Genomic DNA, 25223 nt, shown 5'->3' with positions numbered 1-25223 from the left:
CGGTCTTCTGATTTCTGATTTTAAATATTTCAGAGTAAATTTCTTAAAATCTAATAAGGCGCCTTGTACTGTTTTTCTCAATGTTTCGTTTACATCAAGTTCTGAATCAAAATGTCACTTGAACTTTTTTCCCCATCACAGATCTTTGAATGCTAATGGTTTTTCCTCGGCTCTCTCAGCCTTGCCAGTTTTCTCATCTTCCTGGGGTCCTGCGTGAAATTAAAATCTCAGAGCTCAGAAGCCCTTGATTGATTTAAATTCCTAAGCACAATTACAGGCAAAGTCACACAGTTGTCCCATGATGAGAGTGAATGTCGAAATATGTGGAGAGTGCTTCGGATATAAAACTTAGAAGCTGGGCATCCACAGAGCCCAGAGCTGTCTTGGGGTAAAAGACGAGCCGGTACCTACTTAGATTTGGTTGACTTTGCTCTGCTGTAGCCCGAAATCCTTCCAAGGATATCTTTCCATCGTGTTACCGGGAGAAAGCAATGAGAACATACGGCCGAGATGCCTGGCCTGGCACCGGGCACGTCACGAATGAGCAAAAAGGTTAGCTGCTGTTGTAGTCGTCACCCTTACCATGTCCTCTCTGTGCTCCTTGCAGGACTTCCTCAAGTATTCCAAAAAAGCTAGCCTGGATACGTCAGAATTAGAGGTACTTACATCCCCTGCTGGGCCCGCCCCGTGCTGCCGGGCTGCTCACTTAATCCTCCCCACCCCTGTCTCCAGTGTCCCCTGAGCAGCCTGCCCCCCCCCCGGGGGGGAACTGGGGGGAGGCGGGGGGGGGCGGTGAACTGAGGGCGGCAGCTTTCCCGGGGAGCTGACCAGCGGCTCTGCTTTCTCTCCCACCGACAGAGAGCCGTGGAAGTCATGTGCATAGTCCCCAAGCGCTGCAACGACATGATGAATGTGGGGCGGCTGCAAGGATTTGATGTAATGCCGCAGCTCTTGAAACTCGCTCCTCCCGCTTCCCTCCTGCCCTTCGGCCTTCCATTACTTACCTCCACACGTAGAAAGCTGGTCCTTTTTGCCTACTTTCTGTCTCCTCTGTTCTTGAACCTGATTGGTATTTTCTTTCAACTTCTTTTGGTGCATTTGATTTGCTTTTGGAGGCCCTCCCTCTGCTCACAGCCCAGCGCCTGCCGGCAGAAACAGGCGGGACTCTACTCTGTCCCGTGGGCCCTGTGCTGCTGTAGCGGCAGAGCTGCCTTCCCTGGCAGGTGGTGGAAAGCGGGGGGCCCCTGCCCGTCCACCGTCCCTGGGAGCTTGACTGCAGGCTCACTGTGTTCATTGTTTGTCTGCCAAACGGTCCTATGAGTTGCCGGACTATTGATATTACATGTTATCCTCTTAGTATCTTAAAGATACTCAGAATTTGTACAAATTCAACTACTGAGTAAGAAAAGGGGGCACGTTTTTGCTTTTCTCGCCTACTCTTTTACTAGAGAATTAGGGTGTACAGTTCTTGGTGCTGTGGTTCTCAGGAAAGCACACACAGACTCTCCTGGACGGCTTCTGAAAACACGGGTCCCTGTGCATTTCTAATGGTCCTGCCAGGGCACCCGCCGCAGCTGGGCCCAGGGTCTGCGCCTCGAGAACCTGCTCCAGTGTGAACTACACGCTTTCAACCCATTTTGTCTTTGATTGTAACCGAGGCCAGAGACTTACACAGAGTTTGGCAAGAATTTTATCTAGATGATTATCCCATCTGGGGCTAAGAACTCATTACAATAAATGAAATTTTTAAGCTCTATAAATTAATAGAAGAAAAACATATTCTGTGGGAACAAGGAAAAAATAAAAGAACAAAACAGATATTTTGACTTAGAATGAAATGTTCTCTCCTCTTCCTTTGCCCCCCCCCCCCCCTTTTAGGGTAAAATTGTTGCCCAGGGCAAGCTGCTCTTGCAGGACACATTCTTGGTCACAGACCAAGACTCGGGACTTCTGCCTCGCTGTAAAGAGAGGCGGGTTTTCCTTTTTGAGCAGATCGTCATTTTCAGTGAACCACTTGATAAAAAAAAGGGCTTCTCGATGCCAGGATTCCTGTTTAAGAACAGCATCAAGGTAATGGTGTGTCTGTGCTAATGCACGTACCCGTCATGCGGATAAACTGTTTCCTTTTCAGCGATGACATGTCCTGATCCTTTGTTTATTAGATACTTAGAAAATTTCCTAAGATGTTTTAGAACTTTTAAAAGTTCACTCCATCCCTGTACTGCCTGCATTCTGAAGTGGCTGATATAAAAGTGGCTTGCACACATCTCTGTGTGACCGTGATGAGAAGGTTTTGTCTTTGTTAGTTTTTGTGTACCCCCTTTCCTAGGACCGCATACAACTTTAAGGGCCACAGATTTGGATAACTGTCGTCAGACCAGAGCAGAAAGCTTTCCCGCTGTCTTATTCTCCTCCACTCAATGTGGACACACTGAGCGCTCAGTGCTTGGCATGGGGCCCCGGGGGTAGACCAGACACGCAGTCCGTGCCCTCGAATAGCTTGTTCTCTGATGGGAGAGAAACACAAGTAACCAGACAAAATAATTGCAAATGGCCCTGAGTCCTGTAAATGGGACAAACCAGGGGCCAGATAGAAAAAAGCAGAGGAGGGGGCTTGAGGTCCCAGCGGAAGGTCCCTGGGAGATGCAGCTTGCCCACCTCTCCTCTCCATCGCTGCTCCTCCCACCTCTGCGGCCATGCAGGCCCTGAGCTCGGAAGGGAGGTGTGCTTCCCTGTGTTAGGGCCTCCTGCCCTGGGCTACGAGGCTCCCTGTCAGGGACGGGGACGGGAACCCTCGTAGGCCCTCTGAGCCCGAAGGTCTCAGCACACGGTGGGGCACCGCACCGTCCTGCTCCCCGTCAGGCTTCTGTTGGCCACCTGCAGCAGCCTTCCTCCTTCCTCCCGCTCTGGGCCAGGGGAGGCTCTTCGGTGCAGCAGGACCTAGGGAGGCACTCAGGCTGGGCTCCGGGAAGCTGCAGGCCTCTCCTCTCTCCCACCATCCTCCAGCCCTCCCCACCCCCGCAGGCCGTTGGAGGCCCCCAGGTTGTCACTGCGCCCACCATCCTCTGGATGTCTTACCCGTTCTTCCAGAAGCCTCCTGACAGACTTCTCCACTCCATTCCAGCAGCTTAGAAATTCGATGTTCTTGCTTCTGTAAAACTATCCCACGTGTGATATCACATATAACTTCATAACACATGTCCTATGAATAGTAAAGTTTTTTTAAATAGTCTCCTTTTATTCCTGGGGCAGGAAAGGGAGGGTTACACAAACACTGGCTCATCATAACGGAGTCTGAAATCCGGTAATTCCCAGGCCCATGTTTCTAGTTAATAGTCACATTATTAGTTAAATTCCTGGTAATCCCCTTGTCCCTGAGTTTAGAAAACCATTGAAAAGCTTTAAGATAATGATTTCCAAAGCAGTAAAAATGACAGCTCAAAACTGGTTGTTTCAACTTTGACGTGGGATGAACTTTACACTGCACCTGACCAGTGGGAATAAATGTGCTTTAGTTTTTATTGTCGTAAAATACACATAAATTCACTATCTCAACCATTTTTCCATGTGCAGCTCAGCAGCTTTAAGTACATTCACATTGTTGGGCAGCCATCACCACCCATCCACCTCCGGAACTCTCCTTACCTTGCAAAACCAAAATTTTGTGCTCTGGAAACAACCACTCCCCATCCCCCCTCCCACCAGCCCCTGGCACCCACCATTCCACTCTCTGGCTCTGTGAATATGACCACTCAAGGTACTTACTTCATCTACAAGAAAATCATAACAGTATTTGTCTTCTTGGGACTGTCTTATTTCACTGAGCATTACGTCCTTGAGGTTCATCCGTGCTGTGGCGTATGTCAGCCTATCTTTCCTTTCTAAGGCTGAGTAATACTCCATTACTCATTCCAGAGACCACATTTTCTTTATCCATCCATTAATCAGCTGACACTTGGGTTACTTTCACCTTTTGGCCGTTGTGAATAATGCTTTAATTTTTTTAAGGTGAGTTGCCTTTGCCTGGAGGAAAATGTGGAAAATGATCCGTGTAAATTTGCTCTGACATCGAGGACGGGGGGTGTAGTGGAGACCTTCATTTTGCATTCATCCAGTCCAAGTGTCCGGCAAACATGGATCCATGAAATCAACCAAATTTTAGAAAACCAGCGCAATTTTTTAAATGGTAATGTATGTTCTGTTACTGGGCGTGTGTTTTGCCTGAGGTACACGTTTCTGTTTCTCTTCTCTCTCCTGTTGCATCCTGCTCATAATGATGAGACATATTTAGCACAGACTGTGTTTCAGGCTCTGTCCTAGTAAGCACTTGTGTATTACTTCAATTCCTTTTCACAACAACCCCTGGTGGCAAGGACCACTGTTAGCCCATTTTAAAGATGAGGAAGCTGAGGCACAGGGTGGATCAGTAAGTTACTTAAAGTCCCACAGATTCTTCCTGGAAGAGTCAAGGTTTCCAGCAGGCCGTCGCCCCCGGCACGTGTCCCACACGCTCTCTCCCACCACTTGTGCCTTGGAGCCCTGTCCTGGGAAGGGAATGCTTGAGAAAAACCGAGGCAGCTGACAGAAGTGGCCACAAATACCGTAGACATTCTCCAGTGCACCTTTGAAATCCTCGTTCACTCGCGTTGCTCATCCATAGTCCTGCCTCCATCAGAAAACGCTTATATCTTTCCTTCCCAGCTTCCGTGACATGAGTGATGACAGGGAGCTGCAAAGCACCTTAGGGGCCGTGTCTTCTTCACAAGGAGAGTGACCATACTGACTTTACGGTTTAGATAACTCCTTTGACTCGTTATGTGGATGACCTAAAACTGCCTGCTTCCCTTTGTTGATGGCCAACTTTGACTCTGCTTCTAACTTGGCCATCATTGAAGAGCTCCGAGAATTCAGCCAGAAGCTAGATAACTCATTTAATGTTTTCCCTTTGTCCTTTTCTCCATGTCCATATTCTCTGTCTGTGCCCCAGTCCAATAGGATGTTGTCATTTCTTTGTCACCATAAAAGCACCTTCACACCTCGCATGACACTCAAGAGCCAGGAACACAGGCATTCAGTGAAAAATCAAGGGCAAGGCATTTGGGGCCAAGGGGTGGTCAGCTGCCCGGGTGTTAAGCAAGACTGATCGTTTTTTACATCTTTTGTTGGAATTGGATACGTGGGGCTAGTAGGGGCGGGGGGACAGTCCTTGCGAATGTAGAAAAAAGTTTTGCTCCCATAACAGTGAGCCAGTGCAGGCCTCTTTAAGGGTCCTGTGCTGAAGTGATGCATTAAATGCCCATCCATAGCATGCAACTGTTGGGAAATCTCTTTACCATCTTTAAAATGAAATGAACTGCCTCCCAAACTGGAGGCCTGAATAGACCATGCTGTGAAACTTTACTAGACACCCTCAGTCTACACAAAGGACCAATTCCAGAGGATTGAGCACCATCAGGAATGGCATGGGAGCTCTGGGCGTGTGACACCCTTCCCTCTTGCCCCTTGTTCCAGTAAGAGGCCATGGCCAGGACAGACTTCGTAAAATGTCATTTGGCTCCACAATGCTTGTTCACACCTGCCTGACGTCTCCCAGGCAGGAAGGGGTTCTGCCTAATTGTATTTCTCAAAGGTTTTAACACTTTAAAATGTTGTGATCCCATTTCCCTGTATCTTATTTGGCATTTTTCCCTCGGTTTCTTGCAGATGACTACATACAAACTGTATTGTTGGAGTCGAGAGATAGGACAGCTACACACCCCGTCGGGGTCTTTGTGGAGCTCTTTACCTTCCCTCGTCTCTTGTGCCAAATCTGCACAGCAGAGCTGGTCCCCAACACTGCCTTCCTGCGAGCCTGCAGGGAAACCAAGGGATTCTTTAACTCCCAGCCAGGTTCTTCTTTGCCTGACTGCTCTGGGGTTGAAAGAAGACCTTTGTGGCAGCTGGACTGAGGTTTCCCACTCGGTGGGAGCCAGCTGCTGTCTGGGATTCTCCCACACGGGCAGTGAGCCTCTTCCCCTGAGCGGGGATGCAGAAGCTCTGCTTGCTGCTCGCAGGCCGGTGAAGGCCGCGCCACCCTCGTCCTCAGGCGCTCTTGTCCTTCCTCGGCCTTCTCTGCCCCCCCCCCCACCAGCCACTCACACAGGCACACCCCCGGGTCAGCTGTTCATCAACAGAAGAGTAGCTTTTAAGACCTTTGTCTTTTCCTCTACTGATGGATGGTGTCAATCTGCTGCTTCCAGGGTGGGTGGGAGCTTCGGGGTCGTGACGGTTCGAAGTGGCGTGGATGAGCCTCCACTTGACTGGGGAGGGGGAGCACAGGATGTCCTTTCGATGCCTTCCTGTGCCTTTCTCCTTTGCCTGGTGAGGCTATTTTTTCTTGGTTCCCTGACAGGGCCTCCTCTCTGTCTCCCTTGTTTACAGCCTTGACATCACCCATCGAGTATCAGAGGAACCACAGCGGGGGCGGCGGCGGCGGCGGCGGCGGCGGGGGCAGCGGCGGGGGCGGCGCGCCCAGCAGCGGAGGCGGCAACCCCAGCGGCGGCCCCGGCAGCTGTAGCGGCCTCCCCAGCTCGAGCAGAAGCAGACCCTCCCGGATCCCGCAGCCTGTCAGACACCACTCCCCCGTGCTGGTCTCCTCTGCAGCCTCGAGCCAGGCAGAGGCAGACAAGATGTCAGGTATGTCCGCTCCCGGCCCTGCACCGCCCCTTCCCGGCAGCAGCCCCGCCCCGGAGGCCGGCCCCGGCCAGCCTGGCAGGCGCGCCCCGGGAGAGCCCGAAGGCCCCGAGCAAGACGCGGAGCGCATCCCCAAGATGAAGGTCATTGAGAGCCCCAGGAAGTCCTCGGGGAGTACCGCAGCAGGCGCCGGCCGCGATGCGGACGCCAAGGAGGCGCGGGCCAGCCCGGAGGACAGCCGCTCGCGGAGCAGCCTGGGCTCGCTGCCCCTGGGAAAGCCCAGGCCCGGGGCCGTCTCGCCTCTGAACTCTCCTGTGGCCAGCGCGTTCCCTTCTCCAATCGGCAAGGAGCCCTTTCCCCCCAGCAGCCCCCTGCAGAAGGGGGGCTCCTTCTGGAGCTCCATCCCTGCCTCCCCCGCCAGCCGGCCGGGCTCCTTCACCTTCCCGGGGGACAGTGACTCCCTCCAGCGGCAGGCGCAGCGCCACGCGGCCCCCGGCAAGGACACGGACCGCATGAGCACGTGCTCCTCGGCCAGCGAGCAGTCCGTGCAGTCCACCCAGAGCAACGGGGTAAGAACGCCCGGCAGCCTGCGCCCGCCTGCCCCACTGCCTCTGTCCCGCCAGCTCTTCTAAACCTCCCCGTGGCCGCCGCCCTCCTACTAACTCCTGGCCCTCCGGCCGGCCGGCGCCGCCTGCAGTGGTCAGCTCTCCGGCCCGGAGCCCGCGGACCGGGCGCCTTCTAACCCCTCCTGCCGCGGGGACAGCGCTGCTCTCGTCTCTACTAACTCGCTCCTTGCTTTGTGTGTGTCTCCTTAATCCGGGAAGCCAGATCGTTAACCTTCCGAATGCAGCGCCCGTGCGTCTTTTACACTCTCTGACCTGCAGAGTATCTTGGAACTTCCTTTTTACCCCTGCCTTCCTCACACACGTTTTTTTAGAGGGGTCAGTGTCCCTGCTGTTTGCCTCCTATTTAAGTTGGAATCTGTACATTTTAAGCTTTTTGCTCATCGCTTGGTTGTGCTCTTTTATGCCTTAAATTATCTTTGCAGCATTTTTGAGTCATCTGCTGGGAAAAAAAAAAAAAATCCCTCAAGAAAACTTCCAACAGCAACTCACAGCAAACTAAGCAGACAAAATGGGGGGAAAGGAATCTCTCCAGTGGAAATACTTGCTTCCCCCCAAGTTTCACTCTGGAAGAGACTGCTGTAGGGCCTGTGGAGCCCGGGCTCCTGCCGGCGGCCGGGAGCATCCTGCCTTCTGTCCAGCAGGGGGCGCGCTGCAGGCGCTTCGGGCTTCCTCGCCCTCTTGCCCGTCACCTCTGTTGTGTCCTCAAGCAGAAAGGTTGCTGGGGTGGGTTTCTCCCCCATTTTGTGGCTTCCTCACTATCCTACCCAGCTGTTCTCCCACACGGCAGATGGCCTGACCTTTAACACTTTTCCTAAAGGCATGCGTGAGGGAATTAGAACTGTTCTAACGAGTGTATGTTTGATCGCTTTATAAATTTTTAAATACATTTCCCCAAAAGGGTCTGTGTCTCTCTTTATGAAAACAAATCTGGCTTTTGCATGTCTCTCTTCTTTTTTCTGGACTTCTGTTAATGCCTTGTTTGAGTTGATGTGGCCTTCTCTTTTCTTCCTATTTGTTACGTCTTTTGTTAAACTCGATCTTTATATTTAATTGAGGAAGAAATTAGGAAATGGGTCTTGGTACCTTTATTTGCCTTTGACTCTTACTTGCAGAAATAAGTGGTCAGGGCAGGCATCCTCTGCAGTGGCTGCGACCAGTGTCCTCCTCTTTGTGGGTGCCTTACAGTGGCCTGCAGAGCAGCCTGCCCCCGCCCTTGGGTCTGAAATGCTAGGAATGCAGGTGAGCAACTTCAGCCAGAGGAAAAGACGCAGAGCGCTCCAGGGATGCCATGCCTGCCCACATCTGGTTGAATGCTCAGGAGGCGGGTGTGGCCTTACAGCTGAGACCCCTGTGAATTAGGGAATTGGGCCCGGGAGCAGCTCCTGAGCTCATCCTCACCTGGACACCCCCCCCTTACGCAGACGAGGAGCGCTCAGAGTCTGTGCTTCAGAACCAACCTCAGCTGTTCCAAAGCAGGCGCCTGTGCCGGTCCCTGGGCCGCCCGGGAGCGCACACACGTAACCGCCGCCACCTCCCTCCCAGGATGTCCTGAGACAGAGGCACAGTCGCGTGTGTTGTATGTTCCGGCTTGAGGCTGCAACAAAAGTTGCCTCTCACTTTTTCTTAGGTGGTAGGTAACCTGGAAAGGGAAATTGCCAATGTTTTAGATGAGTCAGAGTGCCTTACAGAAATGCCCTGGAAGGCTGGGAAGATCACTAGAGGCCTAAATGGGGATGTGAAGGTGTCCTCTAGGACTCTTAAGTGCTCTGGTTAAAAGGAACTGTCGCCCTGCCCCATTTCTACCCATTTGGGCCATCTTACCCTCCTGGTGGGTCAGCAGTGGCCACCTTCCTCCTTGACTACTTCCACGGAGCTGTCTGCAGTCACAGCCAAGCAGCTGTGCCTAACCCATGACCCTTCTTCCTCCTTTCATGGGCACCTTCTGGAAAGTTCTGCTGAGAGCAGGAATGCAGTGGATGTGGATGTGGACCAACCCAGATGGTGACTGTACCAGCCTCCAAATGTGGACGCACAATCTGTCTGCACCTGCCACCTGGCAGCAATAGAAGTGCAACCCTGCTTTAGTCTCCGAGGCCAGGTGGCCCGTGTGCGTGCCCAACCCCTCTTTCTGTAAGGAGGTGATGGTTGTGCCAGCCGGGAAGGCAGCTTCGAGCACTAAGTGAGATGGATTTTAAATGCCTGATACTTAGCCTGGTGCATAGGGAGTGTTCAGAAAATACTCATAGCAATTTCTGTGGCAAAATCATGAGACGAGCTTGGGATGCTCTGGCCAAAAGCAGCTGTGCTGCATAAGTTGCTTTTTTTGTTTGCATTTCCTACCAGATTTGGCTTTGTGATCTCAAAACTATTGGGTATTGCTATATAAGTCAGAGTAAAGTACATGCTAGAAGAATAAAGTGGCATAAATGAATATGCACAGGCCGTACGTAGCCTGACGTGGACAGTATGGGGGGATCCACAAGAGGCAGTAAGTCCGCAGCAGACTCTCAGCTGAGACAGAACCGGAGTTTGGCACTCTGCTGTGTTTAATTTAAATACCCACTGTGGGTCGAGAGTCCTAGCCCCGCACCCCGGAATTCTCGGCACACTGGCTTGTTAACGGCAACCGGCCCGTCCGCTCCAGCGTGTCCCGACACAAGCTCAGTAGCCCAGGGCTGACAGGCATGGGGCAGGGTTGTCTGACGGTTGCAGCTGTACCACCTGGGACCTGCCCCGGGCAGTCGAGAGCCCAGCAGAGGCTAAGTGTCGTCGGAGTCCGGGGGATCCGTGAGCGTCCAGACATCGTTGGTGGAGACCTCTGAGAACAAGCTACCAGGAGCAGGGGGCCTGACGCCCTTTCCCACATCCCACCTGTTGATAGGATTGAGCAAGATGTAGCTCAGGAGGCGACAGTGGGGTCAGCTTCCTCCTTCTCCCCTGGAACAAAAGGGTCACTTGGTAAATGACAGCTTGGGACAAATACTGCCATTTGTGTTTCTTCTCAGCAGCTGACACCACTCAGCTTGTGGGCCTAGGTAGGTGGCCTTAAGAAACGATCTCTGTTTTACTCGTGCAATCTTGCGTCGTGGAGTCACTGATTATGTATTGAGTGTCCGCTACGTGTCCGTCACTGTGGTGGACCTTAGAGACACACAGTGAACAGAGACTGGGTCCTGCTAGGACTCCAGAGGAGAATAGGTTTTCTCGCGCCAAGGGCTGTTCCCGGAGATTGGCTTGTGGGGCCAGCGGTGTCCACAGTCTCTCTGCAGTGCTGTATAGTCTGTGTGTTCCCGTGCACCTTCAGGATAGTTGAGTCCTGCAAGTTCAGGGCCACTCACTAAGGGCCACATAAAGGAGGCAGACTAACTATGCATGAGAGCAGAACAGCAGTTGGTTTTCTTTTCAGGTATTCCTCATTCTTTCAGAAGGAAAAAGGTGAAAACGATCAGGCATGTCAGCAGCTTGTCATGATCCTTGGATATGTGTTCTCCGTGAACATTTTCTTTGGCAGATTTGGGGCCGCTCCATGATCTAATGTGTCAGTGAGCTGAAGAGCTACTTACTCTCTTGTGGCCTTTTAATTTAATAATACTTTTTTAAATGAGCATGATAGTCACAGTGACATAGATACAAGGCAGCATGGCATCAACAGGAGGACTGAGCTGTTCCCTGAGGGTGCAAGGAAGATGGGGTTAAAACAGTAACCAAGCTCCTGAAAGCAAACTGTCATCATTGCGGTGACTGAATTTAGATTGTTGCTTGCATTGCTTTCTAGAGAAATCCTGATTTTTAATTATCAAAAAAAAAAAAAAAAAAGGCACAAAGTTAGCTAAAGAGAGTGGCAGAGGAGGGCAGGTGCCTCCGGGCCTGTCCGGTGAGCCCTGCTCTGGGTCGTCACGCTGCGCCCGCACGCCGGTGAGCGAGTTCATGACATCAGATCTCGTTTCAGTTCCCCTCTGCCTTTTTTCCGTCTCTCCCGCTCCAGAGTGAAAGTAGCAGCAGTAGCAACATCTCCACCATGTTGGTGACACACGATTACACGGCAGTGAAGGAGGATGAGATAAACGTCTATCAAGGAGAGGTCGTTCAGATTCTGGCCAGCAATCAACAGAACATGTTTCTGGTGTTCCGAGCCGCCACTGACCAGTGCCCCGCAGCCGAGGGCTGGATTCCAGGCTTCGTCCTGGGGCATACCAGTGCAGTCATCATGGAGAACCCCGATGGGACTCTCAAGTGAGTGCCCAGCCGGCAGGCCAGCCAAGGGGCCCGGGGCCTAGAGGCCCAGCGAGAGAGAGCAACGCCATTGCCTGTCAGTGCGAGTCATCTCTGAGCACGGTGTGGAGCCCCAAAGTGAGGATGGGGTGGCCCTTCATCTCTCAGACTTGTTCTGGCAGGTTCTTTTAATAACCTGCATGTGCAAACAGACAGCTTTTTTAAGCCACTAGGTTGCTTACAATAATATTATCATCTCCAAAGGTCTCGGGTCATGGGTAAGGATTCCTCAAGGACCTCTGACTCCTTAGCCGGCTATGCCGACGGTGCATCTGGTAGATGCTCATTCTGTGAGCTGCAGGTGAACATCTGTGTGATGCCATTACCATTACGCCTCACGTATTCTAGAAGGTTAATTCAGTTAAGAAATGACCAGTTTTGCTGTATTAAACATTTTTTTGACAAGAAAACTGAATTTGGGTGCTGGTTTAAAACTCTGCCCTTCCCTGAAGATCTGTTTGGCTGTGGTAGAGATCAGCCCAGTGGTTTCTGGGAGTGGAAGCATTGCAGGACTTGGTGATTTCTGAAGCCTCCAAAGGCTTCAGCCCAAACCAGCGGACCCAAAGGCAGTGACGGTGGTCATGCTTCTCTCCAAGCATGGAGGACCCTCAGCTGGGTTCGCAGTACAGGCTGGCCAGCATCCCAGCACCACCCTGCACCTCTGGGCTTGGAGCTCGCAGCTCCCGGGGAAGCTGGGCTTGAGTTCAGGCTACAGAGAGCTTCTCCTCCTTGATAGTCCCCTTGTGCTGTTCCTCCTTGAAATGCAGAACTGTTTTATTCTAGTACAATGTTCAAGATTCCCATTTTGTACTTCATTTTTATCAAAGAGTGTTCTTAGGCCTCGTATTAGGGTTCTCCAAAGAAATAGAAACAATAGGAGTGTGTGTGTGTGTGTGTGTGTGTGTGTGTGTGTGTGTGTGCCACGGAGGAAGCAGGTAATAAAAGGAATTGGCTCATACAGTTATGGAGACTAGGAAGTCCAAATGTGCTGGGGACCCCTTCTACTAGAGAATTCCCCCTTGCTCAGGGAAGCCCATCTTTTTACTAAGGCCTTCAGTTGATTGGAGGGGGCCTCCCACGTTGTGGAGGGCAGTGTGTTTTACTCTACCAATTAAAATGTTAATCTTATCCAGAAACACCCGGAACCATGTGTGATCACATTTCTGGGCACCCAGCGGCCCAGTTAAGTTGATACATAAAATTGACCATTACCTTATGCACAAACAATGAATCATGGAACACTACATCAAACACTAATGATGTAATGTATGGTGATTAACATAATAATAAAAAAATATAAAAAATTGACCATTACCAGCACTTTTGTATTTTAATCCTCAAAAGTGAAGAGCTTCTTGGTTTCCCCTCTGGTTGTTGAGACTCACAGGTGGGTTTCCCTCAGCAGAGCTCAGGGAGCCTCAGTCACCCCAAATCCCTTAAGTGGGCTACTCATCCTTTCTTTAAGGCTTTCAGGAATCACTTGCTGAACACTGGAAAGCTGTGATACTACCAACGTGTTATTTTACCCCTAGGAAGTCAACATCTTGGCACACAGCACTCCGTTTAAGGAAAAAATCTGAGAAAAAAGATAAAGACGGCAAGCGGGAAGGCAAGTTAGAGAACGGTTATCGGAAGTCGCGGGAGGGGCTCAGCAACAAGGTATCTGTGAAGGTGCGTATGCGCGTCTCCAGGAGCCTGCGGCATTCATTCCCGGGGCAGCTGCGGGCCGGGTGGTGGCCCAGGAGTCGCGGGCCTGGCTCCTGGCCTCACTTGCCGCCATCTGCCTTCCCCATCACCTCCCGCTGCCTTGGGCGCAGCTCCTGCAGGGCTTCCTAGAGAGCTCACGGGGACCGTGCTCCCGGCACAGGTGCGCATGCGCCTCCTGACCAGGTGCACAGGTAGCTTACAAAGAACGCTGCTGGCTGCGCTGGGGAAGCGGAGACCAGATTCTCCAAGTACACGGTGTGAAGTAGCCGTGGCACAGACTTCTCCAGGGCCCGCCCCACACCGCTGGGAAGGGACTAGAGGCCGGAGACACAGGTTCACCAGCTTTGGCACGTTCCCTCGGGGGTTGCTTCAGTCAGCTTTATTCCCATGATCAGATTGCCCTAAACCTAGCTGGGCAGTAGTTGCCTGCAGAGAAAGGAAATCTCCCCTAAAGGGAGTGCAAGGGCTCTGGTCAGGGCACTGGCAGCTCTTCAGAAGGAAGGGGCCCAGGGACCAGCAGAACCCGGCCCATTGGATGAGAAAAAATGGGCATTTCTGAGTTCAAGAGGCTCTTTTGTGTTTGTGGGTAGGAAGACAAAAATTCACTGAAATTTGTATGGCATGAAGCTTTTTGAGTACATTTAAAGGCAATGAAAATGTGCTCTGTTTTGAGACCCAAGTTGTATTCTTGTTCATCTTTCAGTGGTACCTGTAGCCTGGGAATAAAAGTAACGTACCACAAAATAGTTCATGTTTCCGGTTAACATCTATGTGTTTTTTCCGTTTCAGCTTCTCAATCCCAACTACATATATGACGGTGAGTTGTTATCTTGTTCCTCTGGTTTTGCAGAGTGTAGGGTCCACGGGGCACATTGTAGAACGCTGGCGCGTAACCTGGAGAGTGGATTTTCTGGAGCGCTGGGGCATGGGCGGCAATTCAGGTCTCATACTTGTTAGGATTGGTGGGTGTGGGAAAGGAGCCAAGGGTGACAGGGGTCCCTGACTCCTTTCTCCTGCAGTTCCCCCAGAATTCGTCATTCCCTTGAGTGAGGTCACGTGTGAGACAGGGGAGACCGTTGTTCTTAGATGTCGAGTTTGTGGCCGCCCCAAGGCCTCGATCACCTGGAAGGGCCCTGAACACAACACCTTGAACAACGACGGTCACTACAGCATCTCCTACAGGTGAGGCTGGGTTTTGCTGGCAGTGAGCGTGACCTCCGTCCACTGTGACCAACACAATCAACCCCCTCGGTTACCCCCGGCACCCTGACGTCACCAGGGAGCGTTTCATACCGAGGTGTGCAATAAAAATTAAAATTCCACTTGAAGTTCCTTGTCAGTACTTCCTGTCATTTTCTGTGACCCCAAAGGAGAGAGGGTAGGGGCGGTCGCTGGGGGAGCTGTGCCTTTGTGACCCACAATGAGTTGTTATCTGTGCGGCAGTGACTTGGGAGAGGCCACTCTGAAGATCGTCGGTGTGACCACAGAAGATGACGGCATCTACACGTGCATCGCTGTGAACGACATGGGTTCGGCCTCGTCTTCAGCCAGTCTGAGGGTGCTGGGTAAGTGGCACCCCTGAGCAGGGGGGCACGCACCTTCTGGGACTCTCAGGTCCAGAGAGACCCTGCGCCTGCACATACACACTCAGGAGAGTCTGAAATATTTGGCAATAAGTCAGTGTGGGGCCTTCCCAATGAGAGCTGCAAGCGGCAGACCACAGTGTCTAGGGTGTCCCGGGGCGGGTGACTTCCTGCCCCGCTCATGTCTTCGGGGAGGTGCACAGTGCAGGCCCCTGACCCAGCCCCTGGGCAGCCGAGCATCCAGTGCCGGCCTCTGGCTTGGAACATGGTACGTCCCATGCTCGTAGTGCTCAAAACACGTTCTCGTATCTGACTTCTCTTTTATTCAATTGCTCGGTTGACATTTTGGCTGAGAGAATCTCCTCTAAGTTGGTCTCGCGTAGGCTGTGGGAGGAGAGGAAGGAGAGTGGCTGAGGCCTATGCAGGCTCTGTGCCTCACTGAGACCCTAACGGTGTCGCTCCTGGGAACGCAGGGCAACCACGGTGGGACCCGCGTTGCTCCCTTCTGAAGTCCTTGCTCTCTCCATGGCCCAGCAAGGCCTTGTTTTCTGTCCTCGGCCAGACCGTGAGCTCCCAGAGGCAGAACCCATATCCTAGGCCCTTTTAAATCTCCTCTGGTTGCATCGACCATTGCTCAGTAGGCAACACATACCGGTTGGTTTGCAGCTCGTGCTTCACAGGAGGCCAGCTGTGCAGTACAGGGCTGCTGGCATTTCCCAGGCATTCTTCAGCTGCACCAGGTCTGGGAAACTGCTTCCAAGAACAAAAATAAGAACCTGAACTAAAAGGTGCGTTGAGTCCAGGAGCGCCCTGTGTGTAGACAATGAACAGAATCGTCAGCGTTTTTATCCCATGTACCTTCATCCCAGGTATTTTAACCCAATTATACCAGAGAAAGGAAATGATCTGATTCTTGGATCATGACACAATGAAGAAAGAGAATCTTGAATTTAAACGTGAAGAATCACCAGTGTTCTCACTTGTAGAAGACATCATAGGAACCATACAGGGTGATTTTTGCTTTATAATAAATCAGTTACAGAAGCTAAAGGAGCTTAGGGAGATAGAAGACTCCACCTTGGAGATGCGAGTGGGGAAATAATGGGAAAGGAAGTGTGTGTTTATTTCTGTCACGTAAATCCATCTCTTTTCATCCTGAGTCCCAACCTGCAGTGTGTATTTTACGCTTCCAGCACATCTTCAGTCCGGTGAGCCACAGTTCAGATGCTCAGTAGCCGCGTGTGGCTGCCGTATTGGACAGCGCAGGCCTATAGACTTCTTCCCCAAGAAGCGCACATAAACCAAGCTCAGGGGAGATGCTGCTCTTCTTGCAGGTCCAGGGAGTGATGGGATCATGGTGACCTGGAAAGACAACTTTGACTCCTTCTACAGCGAAGTGGCTGAACTTGGCAGGTATGATACAAAACCCAGAGCCCCTTCCACGAGAGCGAGCGTATGACATAACTCTCCATAAGAGTAGATAAGATTAGTGGTGAATTTTGCCACCAATTGGAAGTTATGTGAATTATATTTGAAATCTAACGTGTAATTGCCTTTTGATATTAAACATTGAGGGGGTAAAGAGGATGTTTTCAGCTTGGGTTCCAAGAGAGAATTGAGGCCTGATGCCATAAGCCATCCATTGATGTAATGACTTAACTCCTCTTCTGTGCCTCTGGACCAGCCTAGCTGTGTCCTATCCTTGGGAGAAGTCAAAGGAGTGTTGCTCAGACCCTTTTTTGTGGACCTTAATTCTCCTGTGGAGTTCCAGTTGAGAAAGGCTGAATGTGTTCTTCGGATTGGAGATGTAGGTTGGAGTGGCAGGGTCCTCCTGCCCAAACCGAGAGAGGGGCCGGTTCTCTCCAGAAGGGGCAGCCAGGCCCAGGGCAGCGGCTCAGCAGTGCCCTCAGGCCCCCAGGAAGGCTCCTTCTGACTTGGCTCTGCTGCCTGTCCACACAGCACTCTCCCACATCTGGGGTCATGACCCATGTGGCAAGAAGGAGGTCAAAGGCACAACAGCTGAGCTTGTCCCTTTTAAAAAGCTTTCCAAGAAACTCCACCAGCAGCAGTCCAATCCTTTTACAGTCCAGTGGCCATACCGGGCCGTGTGGCTCCAGGTACCTGTTCACATACTGGTACGTGTCAGGGTGACGTATCCTCACTTAGCCCTTGCTGCACCGGACACACACTTGCTGTCACTTCGGATAATGTGGGAATGATCAGGCAGGTCTTCTGTTGGTTTCTCCTGGGCTCAGTTGGCTGGGACACTGGGTCTCTCTCCACATGGACTTTCACACTGGGCTTCCTCACATGATGGCAGAAGCATTTCAAGACAGCAAAAGCAGAAGATGCAAGGCCTCTTAAGGCCCAGCCTCAGAAATCCACCACCACGCTTCCCGTGCATTGTGTGGGCCAGAGACCGTACCAGCCAGGCCAGATTCAAGGCCGAAGAAATAGACCGCATCTCTCTGTGGGAGGAGTAGCAAGGTGGTGTGGCCATTTCAGCCCACCACAGATTTATCTCTATTCTTCATGGTCCCTGTGGTGCTCCCCAGGTCTCACCCTATCATCTGGTAGTGGGCTCAGACTTGAGGTCCAAGACCCTATCATCCAGGTCAGGTCAAAGTGCCGCTGACACTTCCTGGGTGTGGTTCACCGGGTACTGCTTCAGAGGCCGTGGGTTACCGATGGGTGACCAGCCCCACACATGCATCCCGAGTGGCAAGCCACAGGCATGGTGATGGCAGTAGACGCCCCTTTCCAAAAGGAGGGGGCACGTGGGGTGCCTGAGCCACCACGTACAGCTCAAGCTTCTTGACGTGGTAAGGAAGGTTTTCCGTGAGGAGCAAAGGTGGAGGCTGCCTGGTAAGTCCCACGGTGTCACTTCTGCCACATCCAGAGGTCAGGAGGTCACGTGGCCTACCCAGATGCAGGGTGAGGAAATGGAGCCTGCCTCTAGGAGGGAGAAGAGACATCCCACGGCTGAGGGGCTCGGAGACTGGCCGGCTTCCCCGGGTCATTGTGAGCCACTGCTCCTCCACGAGTGGCCAGGGAGAGCAGGGTCTGCAGACAGGCCTCCAGTCCATTTAGGTTAACAGAGTCTTTTCTCCGTGACGTACTCAGAGTCCTCTGAAAATGATCTTCTCGACCTGTTTTCCAGGGGCAGATTCTCTGTCGTTAAGAAATGTGATCAGAAAGGAACCAAACGAGCAGTGGCCACTAAGTTTGTGAACAAGAAGTTGATGAAGCGTGACCAGGTCACCCGTGAGCTTGGAATCCTGCAGAACCTCCAGCACCCGCTGCTTGTTGGCCTCCTTGATACCTTCGAGACCCCCACCAGCTACGTCCTGGTGTTAGAAATGTGCGTACTGCTCTCCCCAGTTCGTAAGCCTCAGCCTCAACTTAAAGTGATTTTACTGTTGTTTGTTCTCTAAGAAGGACAGAAATCAGGATTTTGGGATCCATACAACTTGTGTGTGTGTGTGTGTGTGTGCGCGCGTGCACGCACGCTTGCTGTCAGAGACCACAGTTCTAGAGCTTTCCAGTAATGGTAGGAAGAAGTATAGTCTTTAGCACATGCTGTCCAAATGAGGGAGCAACGAGCCTAGCATCAAAACACCTCAGTGCCACCCGGGTTCCCTCTGGGTCTCAGCCAACCTGGAGGTGCCACCTGGTTCCCAGGGTCCCCAAGGGGCCAGGCCTCTGAAGACTCCTGCCCCTGCTGGTGGCACTGCATGGCTGCTGGGGGCCCAGGGAGCCTCGTGGGTGCTGAGTGGGCCCCCTAAGATCTTGCTCCTGGCCGCTGCTTCAGGCTTGCAGTCCTGCACCCTAGAGCTCCGGCCCACCACAGGGTGGTCAGAATGGGAGAGTGAGATGCACCTCGCCTAGAGGACATCCTTGGGGCAACAGGTGGGCCTCCACAGCCAGAGGAGCCCCCGGTCCCATGGTGTTCGGTGAGCTCTGCCCCACCCCGGCAAATGGCACAGTCATCTAAGGAGAGAGTGAGAACTGTGACCCAAGAGCAGTGGTCCTCAGTTGACAGTTTTGCCCCCCCAGGGGACATTATGGCCATGTCTGGAGACTTTTTTGGCCATTACAGCTCGGGTTGGGGGTGCCACTGGCATCTAGAGGGTAGAGGCCAGGGATGCTGCTCATCATCCCACAGAGCCCAGACGGCCCCGCGGCAGACACTCCGCTGTCCCCCAGCCTTAGCAATACCAGGGTTGGGAAGCCCACCCTCTCTGAAATATCTTGGCATTTAGCTGTTTTTAAATTCTATCCTATTCTGGCTGGAGATACCGGGTGTCCAACAGCTACTGCTCATCTGGGGATTTTTTAACGAGAACTATCCTAAAGTCCTCATCAAAAATCAACAAGACTTCCATTTCTGGCGTAAAATTTAAGTGTGTTCAGCTGTCATTTCTTTTTAGTGGAAAACTGAATGGTTTGGTCTCACCGTACTGTTACTAGGATTTATTTTCCTAAGAGATTACTACCAAGGTCTCCTCGATTACCCCTTGTTACCGGGCAAGTGGCTGGTTTTCCATTAAGTGTCTGTTGTGCAGACAGAGCAGGGAGCGAGTGAGATGCTCCGAGAGCCTGGGCCAGACCACCTCACTGCAGGTCTGGCCTTCCCTGGCGAGCTGTATGACCTTGGGAAGGTTGGCGTGAGGATTCAGTGAATTGACAGTAAGCCTTTAGTCCCTGGCCCATGGGCAGCACTGCATCCATGGTTTTTATTTTTATTTTTATTTTTTTTTAAAGATTTTATTTATTTATTCATGAGAGACAGAGAGAGAGAGAGAGAGAGAGAGAGAGGCAAAGGGAGAGAAGCAGGCTCCCAAGGAGCAGGGAGCCCGATGCGGGACTCGATCCCAGGACCCTGGGATCATGACCTGAGCCGAAGGCAGACGCTTGACCATCTGAGCCACCCAGGCACCCCATCCGTGGTTTTTAAATATCAAAGTAATTCACCATAGTAGAAAGCCTTTTGAGTGCAGCATGAAACCAGAGGTGCGGGTTGGCAGGTAGTTCCCTCAGCATCCCTGCTCCCACTTCAGGGAAATGGGAACTCTGGGGGCATTTTGATGGAAGGCACAGTTTCGGATTACGGGTCCCAGAACTGGGGACAGCGAGCTGGGGGAAGGGCAGTCCTCCATCCTAGGTCACGAGTGAGAGCAGGGGCAGCCCGTGTTATAAGGTGGCTGGGCAGAGGTCACTAAGTGTCATGGCTCACCTCTGAGTGTTGTTTTCAAAGGCACCCAGGAAAAGCGCAGCGGGAACGGGGGCGGGGGAGTGCAGGGGGGGCAGCCTGTCGTGCTGGCTGTTTTTCTCCACACACCTCGAGGTCTGCCTCCTTACTGACATTAGCTCGTGTGGCCTTCCTGTTGCCCATCTTACAGATGACAAAACGAAGGCTTGGGGAGGTGTATCACTTCGTTGCAGCCTCCAGCAGATGCCTGCAGAGCACCTGCAGAGCACCCGCCGTGGCCGGATGGCTTGCGTCCTGTCAGCATCCGAGAGGCCGGGCTCGTGTGTGAGCCTCCTGGGCGGGAGCTCGTGCTCCCCTCCCCGCTCCCTCTGAGGCCTGGGCGCCCTTGTTCCCCACTCGCATCCATAACGAGGTTGACAAGAAATCAACCTCTCACTGATAGAGTCGTGCCTGGAGGTGGAGCTGTGCTCCTAAAACACCAGACTGGTAGGACTTTAACAGTGGGCACCGACAAGCTCTTTGTTTCCTCTAAAGTGACCCAGCACCGTGATGAGTGTTGCCCATGTTCTTGCCTCCACAGGGCTGACCAGGGGCGTCTCCTGGACTGTGTGGTGCGATGGGGAAACCTCACCGAAGGGAAGATCAGGGCGTATCTGGGGGAGGTTCTGGAAGCCGTCCGATACCTTCACAACTGCAGGATAGCACACCTGGACCTAAAGGTGAGTGGGGCTCCTGGGGCCAAGGCCATCATGTCTGACCGAGGCCCAGCCACCTGGCACGTGGGGGCCTCCTCCCAACGAGTCCACTGCAGCCAGGCCGGGAGGCCGGGGGGACCAGGGACAAGCAGGAGGAGATGCGTGATGGGAACCCTGATTTCTAATCTCTGTTTTTAAGATTTTGCTCTCAATGATATAAACGGTCACTGAAGTACTAGATAAACATTTGAGACCTTCACACATTTCATGAGGTTCCAGAAAGTTCCTGTGAGCTTTGCGAGGCTGGTGTGGGGCTGGGTCGGTGGTAGCTGAGAAAGGAAGGTGAATATTACTGTTAGTGCTGGGCGTGAAGACGGACACCCAGCCCCCTAAGGCAGCGTTCTTCAGCACGGGGCCTTCATGCTCGCTCGCGGCAGCGTTCCCGCTGAGCCGGTGCTCCCTTCTCCTCCGTGGGCCCGCAGGCTCAGAACTGCATCCCTTCTTGCGTGGGAACGGTTCCTTCCAGTCGACTTCGTTGATTCCTGGTGAGCGTCCCAAGTAAGCTTGAGATGGGGAGCGATGGAAATGACCGTTGTCTTAACCTGTCTTCTAGCCTGAAAACATTCTGGTGGATCAGAGTTTGGCCAAGCCAACAATTAAACTGGCTGATTTTGGAGATGCTGTCCAACTCAACACGACCTACTACATCCACCAGTTACTGGGGAACCCCGAGTTTGCAGCCCCTGAAATCATCCTTGGGAACCCCATCTCCCTGACCTCGGATACATGGAGTGTCGGAGTGCTCACATATGTGCTTCTCAGCGGCGTGTCCCCCTTCCTCGACGACAGCGTGGAGGAGACCTGCCTGAACATTTGCCGACTAGACTTTAGTTTCCCAGAGGACTGCTTTAAAGGAGTGAGCCAGAAGGCCAAGGAGTTCGTGTGTTTCCTCCTGCAAGAGGACCCTGCCAAGCGTCCCTCGGCTGCGCTAGCCCTCCAGGAGCAGTGGCTGCAGGCAGGCCACAGCAGTGGCAAAGGGGCGGGCGTCCTCGACACGTCCAGACTGACTTCCTTCATTGAGCGGCGCAAACACCAGAACGATGTTCGACCTATCCGTAGCGTTCAAAACTTCTTACAGAGCAGGCTTTTGCCTAGAGTTTGACCTATCTTGAAGTTCTTTCTCATTCTCTTTCACCTGCCAATCAGCTGTTAATTTGAATTTTGAAGAGAAACACACACCAACAGAACTGATCAGCTGCCGTTTGTTCATCGTGTGACATGGGGCTCCGAGTGAGCTGAGCTCGGCAGTGCCTGGGACTCGGGAGCACGCTGTGCTGGGGTGGAGGACCTTCTCGTACACTCTTCGTGAGCGGACACAGCATTGCTGTATCACAGTCTTTTATTCAGGTTTCTGCAAAAAATAAAAAGAAACTTTTTTAAATGAACATGAATAGAATTTTGCAAATTTAACATTTTCCAAGATTTATTCAAGGAAACGAAATGCCTATGTTCAACCACTGGTGTTCACGAACAAAACAGAGATACTGGACCCCTCTGGGGAGGACTCACCCTCGTGGTGGCCATCCCCGCGGCCTCGTCCAGAGCTCAGGGTCCACCTGGCTCTGAGCTTTTCCAGCTGCCGGGTCTGCGTGCGTCTCGCGGGGACGCCAGACTGGGCTCCTGACACGTGCATTCAACCTCAGACTTTTGCATAAAAATAGAATGAATCGTTCTGCTCTGATGAAATGTAGGCCTTACTTGTACATAAGACTGGTCCTGCCTTCGGTCTGTCCTTTCCCCTCCTGCTCCCCGCCCGCTGCCCAGGGCTTCCTCTGGGGGAGGTCAGAGGGCTCTGCCATCCACCGAGGACATCAAGTTGGGTCCCACCCCGAGCCCTAGGGGTGGCCTCCCCGTGTTCCCCACCCCACCCCCCCAGCCGTCAATCAGATTGTTGAGCAGTATACAGTCAGATGAAAATACTGTAAATGCACTCATTGGGGTTTTTTTGGTTTTATTTCATATCATGTGCAATGTTGTGGCTTTAACATTTTATGCAACTATTTATGAAGACCTCTGTTGTACCTGTAATAAATATATAGAAAAAGCACATACTTCGTACAGTGAGCTTTATGGTTTTGTGTGTGTGTCGGGGGTGGGGGGGGGAGGGGGTTGTAGCCCTGTGCCATCAGTTCAAGGACATTGAACTCTTCGTGGAATTTGTCAGTTTTGAGGACTGTAAAAAGTGATTTCATACTCTGAATATAAAACTGGATAATAGGGTAATGTTTTAAAATTTATTATGCTATTATTCAGAATGCCAAAGTATTATTTTTTTTCCCAAAATCAGTCTGGACATTTACTACTTTTTAGACTTTTTGACGTTCAACTTTCTGTACAAAAATTGGCTGGATTTTGAGCTTTTGGTAAGAAATAAAAGCCCATGAAGCACTAGCCGCCTTGAGGCTGTCACCCGACGTCTGTGTCACTGTGGCAGAGTTCACGCCGGCGTGGGGAGGCCTGGGAACACGCCGCGGGGTTTCTGGGCATGCTTGAGTTTTTCACGATGTCTTTTTACCTTCATTGTGTGAAATACACTAACAGAGAGACCAGCCTGCATCCCCAGCCAGCCAGACACCTGGGTCTTGAGCCATAAACTGGCGTAGTTAAGCTTTTCCGCTTCCAGTGTATTTTATTTATTCTTTTGTTGGGTTTTTCTTTCTTGTAAAATTGTACAGAAACTTTTTAAAAGAAATTGGATTCAAAACTGGATGTGTATTCGTAACCTCACAACGTTCATTTGTGTATTGTTTCTTTTATTATTTCAGTTAAATTTTTACATTATTTTGCATGTATATTTCTTTGTACAGAGACCTTACATGTTTACACAGTATGATGTGATGTAAATATTTTATTTTGCCATCAGTTATTTTAAAAAATTAAACATATTTGCCTGATTTTTGCGTTAGGCCTTTTATTTAAATTGATCACTGAGGGAGACTGAAAGACTGGCCTCTCCTAGGTCCGGCGGGGAGTTGGAGCGGGGGGGGAGAATGTTCCGGATTGGGAATCTGCTGTACAAGGCCAGAAACGGGAGTTGGTCAGGTGCCTGCAGATTGGTTCCCAGAACCCAGACTCCACAGACACTGGTGCATAAACCAGATTTCAGCTGCTTACGGTGGGGCTGCACCTCGTCCTGGTTAGAATCTCTAAGGTACCCCACTTCTTGATGGACACACGAATCGGAGCAAAGGGAAGAGCTGTTGCCTCTGGCCACAGAAAAGCAAGCTTAACGTCCAGATGGATCAAAGAACATGAAGCACTTGGGTTCAAGCATCGGTGTTATGAGCAGACCCACGATATGCACCTGCAGAGACCTCCCAGTGGTGGCTGGCCCTCAGCACGCGCCCTGGGAGCTGTGGGGTCCTAGGGCACTGGTAGAACAGGCTTTATTATTCCTTTGTTTGCCGACATCCTGAAGGTAGGACTGGTGGGAAAGGACAACATTTTCGCTGAGTCCCTGAGTCAGGGAGGGCATGAGAAACTCAACTCTCCCAGAGTCGGTCTCAGCGACACCCAGGCTTTGGGAGGCTCCAGAGGGCCAGAAACAAGGTCGGCTCGACTCCAGGGCTGGGCCCCAGAGGGAGTGGCCTGCCCACCACAGGGCAGACCTCAGTAGCGAGAGTGAGGCAAGGGGTGTGTCCGGGTGATTTTTCTTGTCATTGGACACTTGCTGAATGAAGTCGTTACACCCGTAGGACTAGCAAAGCATTCTCCCAAATGAGAAACGGCCTGTCGTGATCACTTACCTTAATTTTTATTCCTCAAAAATCATGATGCTTTGTATTCTGCATGTTACCATTTATAAATTCTTTTTTTTTTTTTAAGATTTTATTTACTTATTTGACAGAGCGAGAGAGGGAACACACAAGCAGGGGGAGAGGGAGAGGGAGAAGCAGGGAGTCCGATGCGGGGCTCGATCCCAGGACCCTGGGATCATGACCTGAGCTGTAGGCAGACGCCTAACGACTGAGCCACCCAGGCGCCCCATCATTTATAAATTCTTAAAACTCAGGGATTCCTTTTAGCTCTAAAGGGAAGAAAAATCAGTATTTTAGCAGAACACATGATGAGCACTATCTTAATCCAAGGATATTAGACCATCTTAAACCTTCGGAAGGAGAGATCCTTTCACATGTACGTTTCTGAGGCATAAATTTGTGATCACTGTCCAAAACAAAATACAAAACGTTTCCATTATCCCCCAGATTCCTCATGGCCCTTCCCTGCCAAGGGTGATTGCTGTTCTGATTTCGATCATGCTCAGGTTAGGATCATGCTTTGAATTCATATAAGTAGAATCATACAGAATGTACTTTTTAAAATCAAGCTAAACTTTATTGTGAGATCACCGCAGATGTACATACCATGGTAGGGGATGTCCCCTTTCCCCTGTTCT

General features: G+C 51.7%; 1 protein-coding gene across 2 annotated transcripts in view; it reads left to right on the top strand.

Moving 5' to 3' along the window:
• TRIO (trio Rho guanine nucleotide exchange factor) overlaps window positions 1–22891 on the top strand; it is a 337163-nt gene extending 314272 nt beyond the window's left edge. Inside the window, exons 44-57 of one of the 2 annotated variants that reach the window (XM_028097953.2) lie at window positions 608–658; window positions 859–936; window positions 1879–2070; window positions 4009–4186; window positions 6421–7241; window positions 11284–11531; window positions 13103–13241; window positions 14067–14094; window positions 14297–14459; window positions 14721–14842; window positions 16195–16273; window positions 18021–18221; window positions 20653–20791; window positions 21381–22891. In XM_028097953.2, the coding sequence (XP_027953754.2) occupies window positions 608–658; window positions 859–936; window positions 1879–2070; window positions 4009–4186; window positions 6421–7241; window positions 11284–11531; window positions 13103–13241; window positions 14067–14094; window positions 14297–14459; window positions 14721–14842; window positions 16195–16273; window positions 18021–18221; window positions 20653–20791; window positions 21381–21929 (2988 nt within the window). In that variant the 3' untranslated portion in view covers window positions 21930–22891. Of the gene's footprint in view, window positions 1–607; window positions 659–858; window positions 937–1878; window positions 2071–4008; window positions 4187–6420; window positions 7242–7720; window positions 10333–11283; window positions 11532–13102; window positions 13242–14066; window positions 14095–14296; window positions 14460–14720; window positions 14843–16194; window positions 16274–18020; window positions 18222–20652; window positions 20792–21380 lie in introns of those variants that run through there. The other variant, XM_088023532.1, reaches the window with a different exon arrangement.
• The last annotated feature ends 2332 nt before the right edge of the window (window positions 22892–25223 follow it).

This window comes from Eumetopias jubatus, unplaced genomic scaffold (genome assembly GCF_037043125.1).
Source record: "Eumetopias jubatus isolate StellerSeaLion01/CBP00866 unplaced genomic scaffold, mEumJub1_p1.0 scaffold_5, whole genome shotgun sequence".
In the NCBI taxonomy this organism is placed as follows: Eukaryota; Metazoa; Chordata; class Mammalia; order Carnivora; family Otariidae; genus Eumetopias; species Eumetopias jubatus.
The sequence above is the reverse complement of the archived record's forward strand: the minus strand, read 5'-3'. Positions and strand labels throughout refer to the sequence as shown.